Here is a 10,000-nt window from a genome sequence, read left to right as displayed (position 1 = left end):
CCCCTATAACTCCTCCCTCGTATTAGCCACTTCTGCTCTGGGAAAAAGTTTCCCTCGATCCGCACCATCAATGCCCTTTAACTTGTACACCTCTGTCAATTCCCCTCTCATCCTCCTCTGCTCCAGAGAGAAAAGCCCCAGCTCGCCTAACCTTTGATCAAAAGACACCCTCTCTAATACAGGCAGCATCCTGGTGAATCTCCTCTGCACCCTCTCTAATCTGGGCAGCATCCTGGTGAATCTCCTCTGCACCCTCTCTAATCCAGGCAGCATCCTGGTGAATCTCCTCTGCACCCTCTCTAATCCAGGCAGCATCCTGGTGAATCTCCTCTGCACCCTCTCTAATCCAGTCAGCGTCCCGGTGAATCTCCTCTGCACCCTCTCTAATCCAGGCAGCATCCTGGTGAATCTCCTCTGCACCCTCTCTAATCCAGGCAGCATCCTGGTGAATCTCCTCTGCACCCTCTCTAATCCAGTCAGCGTCCCGGTGAATCTCCTCTTCACCCTCTCTAATCCGGGCAGCATCCTGGTGAATCTCCTCTGCACCCTCTCTAATCCAGGCAGCGTCCTAGTGAATCTCCTCTGCACCCTCTCTAATCCAGGCAGCATCCCGGTGAATCTCCTCTGCACCCTCTCTAATCCAGACAGCGTCCTGGTGAATCTCCTCTGCACCCTCTCTAATCCAGACAGCGTCCTGGTGAATCTCCTCTGCACCCTCTCTAATCCAGGCAGCATCCTGGTGAATCTCCTCTGCACCCTCTCGAATCCAGGCAGCATCCTGGTGAATCTCCTCTGCACCCTCTCGAATCCAGGCAGCATCCTGGTGAATCTCCTCTGCACCCTCTCTAATCCGGGCAGCATCCTGGTGAATCTCCTCTGCACCCTCTCTAATCCAGGCAGCATCCTGGTGAATCTCCTCTGCAACCTCTCTAATCCGGGCAGCATCCTGGTGAATCTCCTCTGCACCCTCTCTAATCCGGGCAGCATCCCGGTGAATCTCCTCTGCACCCTCTCTAATCCAGGCTGCATCCCGGTGAATCTCCTCTGCACCCTCTCTAATCCAGGCAGCATCCCGGTGAATCTCCTCTGCACCCTCTCTAATCCAGGCAGCATCCTGGTGAATCTCCTCTGCACCCTCTCTAATCCAGGCAGCATCCTGGTGAATCTCCTCTGCACCCTCTCTAATCCAGTCAGCGTCCCGGTGAATCTCTTCTGCACCCTCTCTAATCCGGGCAGCATCCTGGTGAATCTCCTCTGCACCCTCTCTAATCCAGGCAGCATCCTGGTGAATCTCCTCTGCATCCTCTCGAATCCAGGCAGCATCCTGGTGAATCTCCTCTGCACCCTCTCGAATCCAGGCAGCATCCTGGTGAATCTCCTCTGCACCCTCTCTAATCCGGGCAGCATCCTGGTGAATCTCCTCTGCACCCTCTCTAATCCAGGCAGCATCCTGGTGAATCTCCTCTGCACCCTCTCTAATCCGGGCAGCATCCTGGTGAATCTCCTCTGCACCCTCTCTAATCCAGGCAGCATCCCGGTGAATCTCCTCTGCACCCTCTCTAATCCAGGCTGCATCCCGGTGAATCTCCTCTGCACCCTCTCTAATCCAGGCAGCATCCCGGTGAATCTCCTCTGCACCCTCTCTAATCCAGACAGCGTCCTGGTGAATCTCCTCTGCACCCTCTCTAATCCAGACAGCGTCCTGGTGAATCTCCTCTGCACCCTCTCTAATCCAGGCAGCATCCTGGTGAATCTCCTCTGCACCCTCTCTAATCCGGGCAGCATCCTGGTGAATCTCCTCTGCACCCTCTCTAATCCTGACAGCGTCCCGGTGAATCTCCTCTGCACCCTCTCTAATCCAGGCTGCATCCCGGTGAATCTCCTCTGCACCCTCTCTAATCCAGGCAGTATCCCGGTGAATCTCCTCTGCACCCTCTCTAATACAGGCAGCGTCCTGGTGAATCTCCTCTGCACCCTCTCTAATCCAGACAGCATCCTGGTGAATCTCCTCTGCACCCTCTCTAATCCGGGCAGCATCCTGGTGAATCTCCTCTGCACCCTCTCTAATCCAGGCAGCATCCCGGTGAATCTCCTCTGCACCCTCTCTAATCCAGGCAGCATCCCGGTGAATCTCCTCTGCACCCTCTCTAATCCAGGCAGCATCCTGGTGAATCTCCTCTGCACCCTCTCTAATCCAGGCAGCATCCTGGTGAATCTCCTCTGCACCCTCTCTAATCCAGTCAGCGTCCCGGTGAATCTCCTCTGCACCCTCTCTAATCCGGGCAGCATCCTGGTGAATCTCCTCTGCACCCTCTCTAATCCAGGCAGCATTCTGGTGAATCTCCTCTGCACCCTCTATAATCCAGGCAGCATCCTGGTGAATCTCCTCTGCACTCTCTCTAATCCGGGCAGCATCCTGGAGAATCTCCTCTGCACCCTCTCTAATCCAGGCAGCATCCTGGTGAATCTCCTCTGCACCCTCTCTAATCCAGGCAGCATCCTGGTGAATCTCCTCTGCACCCTCTCGAATCCAGGCAGCATCCTGGTGAATCTCCTCTGCACCCTCTCTAATCCGGGCAGCATCCTGGTGAATCTCCTCTGCACCCTCTCTAATCCAGGCAGCATCCTGGTGAATCTCCTCTGCACCCTCTCTAATCCGGGCAGCATCCTGGTGAATCTCCTCTGCACCCTCTCTAATCCAGGCAGCATCCCGGTGAATCTCCTCTGCACCCTCTCTAATCCAGGCTGCATCCCGGTGAATCTCCTCTGCACCCTCTCTAATCCAGGCAGCATCCCGGTGAATCTCCTCTGCACCCTCTCTAATCCAGACAGCGTCCTGATGAATCTCCTCTGCACCCTCTCTAATCCAGACAGCGTCCTGGTGAATCTCCTCTGCACCCTCTCTAATCCAGGCAGCATCCTGGTGAATCTCCTCTGCACCCTCTCTAATCCGGGCAGCATCCTGGTGAATCTCCTCTGCACCCTCTCTAATCCAGGCAGCATCCCGGTGAATCTCCTCTGCACCCTCTCTAATCCAGGCTGCATCCCGGTGAATCTCCTCTGCACCCTCTCTAATCCAGGCAGCATCCCGGTGAATCTCCTCTGCACCCTCTCTAATCCAGACAGCGTCCTGGTGAATCTCCTCTGCACCCTCTCTAATCCAGACAGCGTCCTGGTGAATCTCCTCTGCACCCTCTCTAATCCAGGCAGCGTCCCGGTGAATCTCCTCTGCACCCTCTCTAATCCAGGCTGCATCCCGGTGAATCTCCTCTGCACCCTCTCTAATCCAGGCAGCATCCCGGTGAATCTCCTCTGCACCCTCTCTAATACAGACAGCGTCCTGGTGAATCTCCTCTGCACCCTCTCTAATCCAGACAGCGTCCTGGTGAATCTCCTCTGCACCCTCTCTAATCCAGGCAGCATCCTGGTGAATCTCCTCTGCACCCTCTCTAATCCAGGCAGCATCCTGCTGAATCTCCTCTGCACCCTCTCTAATCCAGGCAGCATCCTGGTGAATCTCCTCTGCACCCTGTCTAATCCAGACAGCATCCTGGTGAATCTCCTCTGCACCCTCTCTAATCCAGACAGCATCCTGGTGAATCTCCTCTGCAGCCTCTCTAATCCAGGCAGCATCCTGGTGAATCTCCTCTGCACCCTCTCTAATCCAGGCAGCATCCTGGTGAATCTCCTCTGCACCCTCTCGAATCCAGGCAGCATCCTGGTGAATCTCCTCTGCACCCTCTCTAATCCAGGCAGCATCCTGGTGAATCTCCTCTGCACCCTCTCTAATCCGGGCAGCATCCTGGTGAATCTCCTCTGCACCCTCTCTAATCCAGGCAGCGTCCCGGTGAATCTCCTCTGCACGCTCTCTAATCCAGACAGCATCCTGGTGAATCTCCTCTGCACCCTCTCTAATCCAGACAGCATCCTGGTGAATCTCCTCTGCACCCTCTCTAATCCAGGCAGCGTCCTGGTGAATCTCCTCTGCACCGTCTCTAATCCAGGCAGCATCCTGGTAAATCTCCTCTGCACCCTCTCTAATCCAGACAGCGTCCTGGTGAATCACCCTCTGCACCCTCTCTAATCCAGGCAGCGTCCTGGTGAATCTCCTCTGCACCCTCTCTAATCCAGACAGCATCCTGGTGAATCTCCTCTGCACCCTCTCGAATCCAGGCAGCATCCTGGTGAATCTCCTCTGCACCCTCCGTAATCCAGGCAGCATCCTGGTGAATCTCTTCCACACCCTCTCTAATCCAGGCAGAGTCCTGGTGAATCTCCTCTGCACCCTCTCTAATCCAGACAGCATCCTGGTGAATCTCCTCTGCACCCTCTCGAATCCAGGCAGCATCCTGGTGAATCTCCTCCGCACCCTCTCTAATCCAGGCAGTGTCCCGGTGAATCTCCTCCGCACCCTCTCTAATCCAGGCAGCATCCTGGTGAATCTCTTCCACACCCTCTCTAATCCAGGCAGCGTCCTGGTGAATCTCCTCTGCACCCTCTCGAATCCAGGCAGCATCCTGGTGAATCTCCTCTGCACCCTCTCGAATCCAGGCAGCATCCTGGTGAATCTTCTGAGAACTCTCTCCAAAGCTTCCACATCCTTCCCATAGCGAGGTGAATGGAACTGAACACAATATTGCGAGTTGAGTCTTGGCTTTGCTGACACACATCGGCCTGTCGCCCCCCCCCCCCCCCCGCCCACCCAAACCCCCTGTGATGTCACCTACCCCTCGTACAAGTTGCAGGATTCCACGCATTCCTGGCCGCGGAAGTAGGTGCAGGAGAGGCACTGCGCCGGGCCGGGCCCCCAGCAGCTGCCGTTGGTGCAGAGGCTGTCACAGGTCCGCCCCTCGGCTTCTGCAAGTGAAAGTCGGGGGGACGAGTCAGGGAATGTGACGCACACAAGAGGGGGCTGGGGATCGCAATATTCACACATCACAGAGCAGGCCCTTCCGGCCCGTGTCACACTACCGACTGGCCCATCCGTTTACCCCCAGCCTAATCACTGGGCAATTGATACTGACCGACCATCCCGCTGACTGGTACGTTTTTGGAGCGACGGGGGGGGGGGGGGGTGGCCCCTGCCCTTCTGTGAGCTTCCCACGGAGGATGGCGGTCACGCAGTCCCGGGAGACGGAGCGTTTCTCTGCTCGCGGGCCATGCTCTGAGCGTTATTTCACTAGCCGCGACATTACAGCCAGCAACAACTGCAGAGACACTGGCCGTTCGGCCCAACAAGTGCATGTTGGCCAGGGCACCCGTCCAGTTTCTCTCTGACTCCAGCCCAAGGGCTTCTTCAGTGACCCAATGGTTCCCACCTCAACCACTTCCTCTGGCAGTTCATTCAAATGCGTCCTGGCACTAATACGCACTTTATTTCTCACTTTACACTCTTCAACCTCTAACTTTATTTCTTTACATGGAACACAGAAATTTACAGCACATTACAGGCCCTTCGGCCCACAATGTTGGGCTGACCGTGTAACCTACTCTAGAAACTGCCTAGGATTTCCCTGTCACATCGCCCTCTATTTTTACTAAGCTCCATGTGCCTATCCAGGAGTCTCTTAAAAGACCCTATCGTATTCGCCTCCACCTCTGTCGCCGGCAGCCCATTCCACGCACCCACCACTCTCTGTGAAAAACCTCTGACATCCCCCTTATACCCACTTACAAGCACCCTAAAATTATGCCCCCTCCTTTTAGCCATTCCAGCCCTGGGAAAAAGCCTCTGACTATCCACACGATCAATGCCTCTGATCGTCTTATACACCTCTCATCCTCCGAGGAGAAAAGGCCGAGTTCACTCAACCTATTCTCATGAGGCATGCTCCCCAATCCAGGCATCATCCTTGCAAATCTCCTCTGCACCCTTTCTATGGCTTCCACATCCTTCCTGTAGTGAGGCGACTAGAACTGAGCACAGTACTCCGAGTGGGGTCTGACCAGGGTCCTATATAGCTGCAACATTCTTTATATAATTCTTTCTCGTTGTTAAACATCGCTTGTTACACTTGATGCCAACCCACCAGAGCAAATTCCCAATAGAGTACATATTGATAAGAGTCATTCCACGTACACACCTGCCTCCGCGTGAAAAACTTGCCCCTCATGCCCCTCTCACTTCTCCAGGTTCTGGACTCCCTGCCCTGGGGAAAAGATTGTTGCTGAGCACCTTGAAATCAGCAGGTGGGCCCTGGCTCGAGTGTCCTGACAGCTCGACGTCAACAACGACCGACTGAGGCCTGAGGGTGTGCGTTGATTATTACCTCTTTCTTTTTGTACCTGCGCACAGTCTGGGCGATCTTTTATTGATTCTGTCGTGGTTATTATTCAATTATGGAGTTTGCTCACAGGACAATGAACCGCAGGGCTGTGGCGTAGATGTACCTTGATAATAAATTTGCGTTGAACTCTAAAATTAATTTACTTGTTGAGATACAGTGTGGAATCGGCCTTTCCGGCCCTCCGAGACACCACTGTCCAACAACGCCCAGATTTAATCCCAGCCTAATCGCGGGACAACTTACAATGGCCAGTCAGCCCACGAACCGGTGCGTCTTTGCACTGCGTGGGAGGAGACCACAGCACCTGGAGGAAACACACGCGGTCGTGGGGAGGACATACAAACTCAACAGACAATAGGTGCAGGAGTAGACCATTCGGCCCTTCGAGCCAGCACCGCCATTCACTGTGATCATGGCTGATCATCCACCATCAGTACCCCGTTCCTGCCCTCTCCCCGTATCCCTTGACCCCGCTATCTCTAAGAGCTCTATCTAACTCTCTCTTGAATGCATCCGGAGAATTGTCCTCCACTGCCTTCTGGGGCAGAACATTCCACAGATCCACCACTCTCTGGGTGAAAAAGTTTTTCCTCAACTCCGTTCTAAATGGCCTACCCCTTATTCTTAAACTGTGGCCTCTGGTTCTGGACTCACCCCCAACATCGGGAACATGTTTCCTGCCTCCAGCGTGTCCAATCCCTTAATAATCTTATATGTTTCAATCAGATCCCCTCTCATCCTTCTAAATTCCAGTGTATACAAGTCCAGTCGCTCCAATCTTTCAACGTATGACAGTCCCACCATCCCGGGAATTAACCTCGTGAACCTACGCTGCACTCCCTCAACAACAAGAATGTCCTCCCTCAGATTTGGAGACCTCCTCACAGGGAGCGGCAGGACAAGGCAGGGACTGGGTATTGATAGTGAATGATCAGCCATGATCACAGAATGGCGGTGCAGACTCGAGGGGCCGAATGGTCTACTTCTGCACCTATTGTCTATTGAATTGAAGCGGGGTTGCCGGTGCTGTGCAGCCTGGTGAAATGTGAAGCACCCCACATGCCCAGCTTTGTTTCTCTCCGTACCCAGAGTGGTCAGATAGGACTCCACCCCAATGGACATTGTTACTTACCACAGAGGTCCTGGAGCCTGTTGGCTGTTATCAGCTCCTCCTGGTGATCCTTCTTAAAGAGCTGCCTCCAGGGAATTGTACTCACATAGCAGAGGTTCGGGTTCTGGTGAATGAACACCAGCCCGTTACTGATCTCTTTTAGAGACCGAAGTCCTAGCGACTGTATCTGGAGATTCTGCACTGACAGTGCATAAGCACCGCTGTAACCAGAGAGGGAGCACGTCAAAGGCAAAAATTAAAACTTAAGATTAAAATCAAACGCAGTCAGAAATCAAATACACAGTCTGAAATCAAACGCACAGTCTGAAGTCAAACACACAGTGGGAAATCAAAATGCAGACAGAAATCAAACACGCAGTCAAAAATCAGAGGCACAGTCAGAAATCAAACACATAGTCATAAATCAGGCACAGTCAGAAATCAAACGCACAGTCTGAAATCGAACACAGAAATCAAACAGTCGTAAATCAAAAGCACAGTCGGATATCAAGGGTACAGTCAGAAATCAAACAGTCTTAAATCAAGCATACAGTCATAAAGCAAATGCACAGTCTGAAATCAAATCCAAAGTCTAAACTCAAAACCAAAGTGAAAAACCAAAGACCTCCACTATCTGGGTCATGCTCTCGTCTTGCATTTACCATCAGGAAGGAGGTACAGGAGCCTCAGGGCCCACACCACCGGTTTCAGGAACAGTTATTACCCCTCAACCATCAGGAAGGAGGTACAGGAGCCTCAGGGCCCAAACCACCAGGTTCAGGGACTGTTATTACTCCTCAACCATCAGGAAGAAGGTACAGGAGCCTCAGGTCCCACACCACCAGGTTCAGGAACAGTTATTACCCCTCAACCATCAGGAAGGAGGTACAGGAGCCTCAGGGCCCACAGCACCAGGTTCAGGAACAGTTATTACCCCTCACCCATCAGGAAGGAGGTACAGGAGCCTCAGGTCCCACACCACCAGGTTCAGGAACAGTTATTACCCCTCAACCATCAGGAAGGAGGTACGGGAGCCTCAGGACCCACACCACCAGGTTCAGGAACAGTTATTACCCCTCAAACATCAGAATCCTTAACCAGTGTGGATAATTCCACTCACCTCAACACTGAACTGATTCCATAACCTATGGACTCACTTTCAAGTGTTCTACAACTCAGGCTCTCAGTATGACTTATTTTTATTTGCATAATTTGTCTTACTTTGCACATTAGTTGATTGTCAGCCTTCACTTATCGACAGTGGTGCGAGGAAGTTTGTGAACCCTGTAGATTTTTCTCTATTTCTGCATAAGTATGACCCAAAATGTGATCAGATCTCCATGCAAGACCTGAAACTGGGCAAAGAGAACCCAATTAAACAAATAACACAGAAAACATTGTACTTGTTCATTTATTTATTGAGAAAAATGATCCAATATCACATGTATTTGTTGGATGAAGTATGTGCAGCTTTGCTTCCAGTAACTGGTGCGACCCCCTTGTAGGCGTTAACGTCTTTTGTGACTGTTGATCAGTCCTGCACGTCGGCGAAGGCCCATTCCTCCTTACAAAACTATTTCAACTCTGGGGTATCGTTGGGCTTCCTTGCACGAACTGCTCGCTTCAGGTCCTTCCCACACCATTTCTGTAGGATTAAGGTCGGGACTTTGGGTTGGCCATTCCAAAACACAGATTTTCTTCTTTTTAAACCATTCTGTTGTCGGTTTAACTCTTGTGTTTCTGAGAGGCACTCTCCTGTAAAATGTCTTGATATGATTTGGAATTCAATAGACAATAGGTGCAGAAGTAGACCGTTCGGCCCTTCGAGCCTGCACCGCCATTCTGAGATCATGGCTGATCATCTACTATCAATACCCGGTTCCTGCCTTGTCCCCATATCCCTTGATTCCCCTATCCATAAGATACCTATCTAGCTCCTTCTTGAAAGCATCCAGAGAATTGGCCTCCACTGCCCTCCGAGGCAGTGCATTCCAGACCCCCACAACTCTCTGGGAGAAGTTTTTCGTTAACTCTGTCCTATATGACCTACCCCTTATTCTCAAACCATGCCCTCTGGTACTGGACTCTCCCAGCATCTGGAACATATTTCCTGCCTCTATCTTGTCCAATCCCTTAATAATCTTATATGCTGCAATCAGATCCCCTCTCAATCTCCTTAATTCCAGCATGTACAAGCCCAGTCTCTCTAACCTCTCTGCGTAAGACAGTCCGGTCATCCCAGGAATTAACCTCTTGAATCTACGCTGCACTTCCTCTACAGCCAGGATGTCCTTCCTTAACCCTGGAGACCAAAACTGTACACAATACTCCAGGTGTGGTCTCACCAGGCCCTGTACAAATGCAAAAGGATTTCCTTGCTCTTGTACTCAATTCCCTTTGTAATAAAGGCCAACATTCCATTAGCCTTCTTCACTGCCTGCTGCACTTGCTCATTCACCTTCAGTGACTGATGAACAAGGACTCCTAGATCTCTTTGTATTTCTCCCTTACCCAACTCTACACCACTCAGATAATAATCCACCTTCCTGTTCCCTCAATGATTGCAAGCTGTCCGGGCCCTGAGGCCGCGAAGCGTGAGGCT

General features: G+C 52.1%; 1 protein-coding gene across 1 annotated transcript in view; it reads right to left on the bottom strand.

Annotated features, from left to right (window-relative positions):
- LOC132387329 (receptor tyrosine-protein kinase erbB-2-like) overlaps nucleotides 1-7,630 on the bottom strand; it is a gene marked incomplete at its 5' end in the record, with an annotated part of 42,994 nt that extends 35,364 nt beyond the window's left edge. The window contains 2 exons of the mRNA XM_059959681.1: nucleotides 4,728-4,857; nucleotides 7,420-7,630. Coding sequence (XP_059815664.1) covers nucleotides 4,728-4,857; nucleotides 7,420-7,630 — 341 coding nt within the window. The remainder of the gene's footprint in view (nucleotides 1-4,727; nucleotides 4,858-7,419) is intronic.
- Between the last annotated feature and the right edge of the window lie 2,370 nt (nucleotides 7,631-10,000).

The sequence above is a fragment of the Hypanus sabinus genome, unplaced genomic scaffold (genome assembly GCF_030144855.1).
Source record: "Hypanus sabinus isolate sHypSab1 unplaced genomic scaffold, sHypSab1.hap1 scaffold_1744, whole genome shotgun sequence".
Lineage (NCBI taxonomy): Eukaryota > Metazoa > Chordata > Chondrichthyes > Myliobatiformes > Dasyatidae > Hypanus > Hypanus sabinus.
The sequence above is the reverse complement of the archived record's forward strand: the minus strand, read 5'-3'. Positions and strand labels throughout refer to the sequence as shown.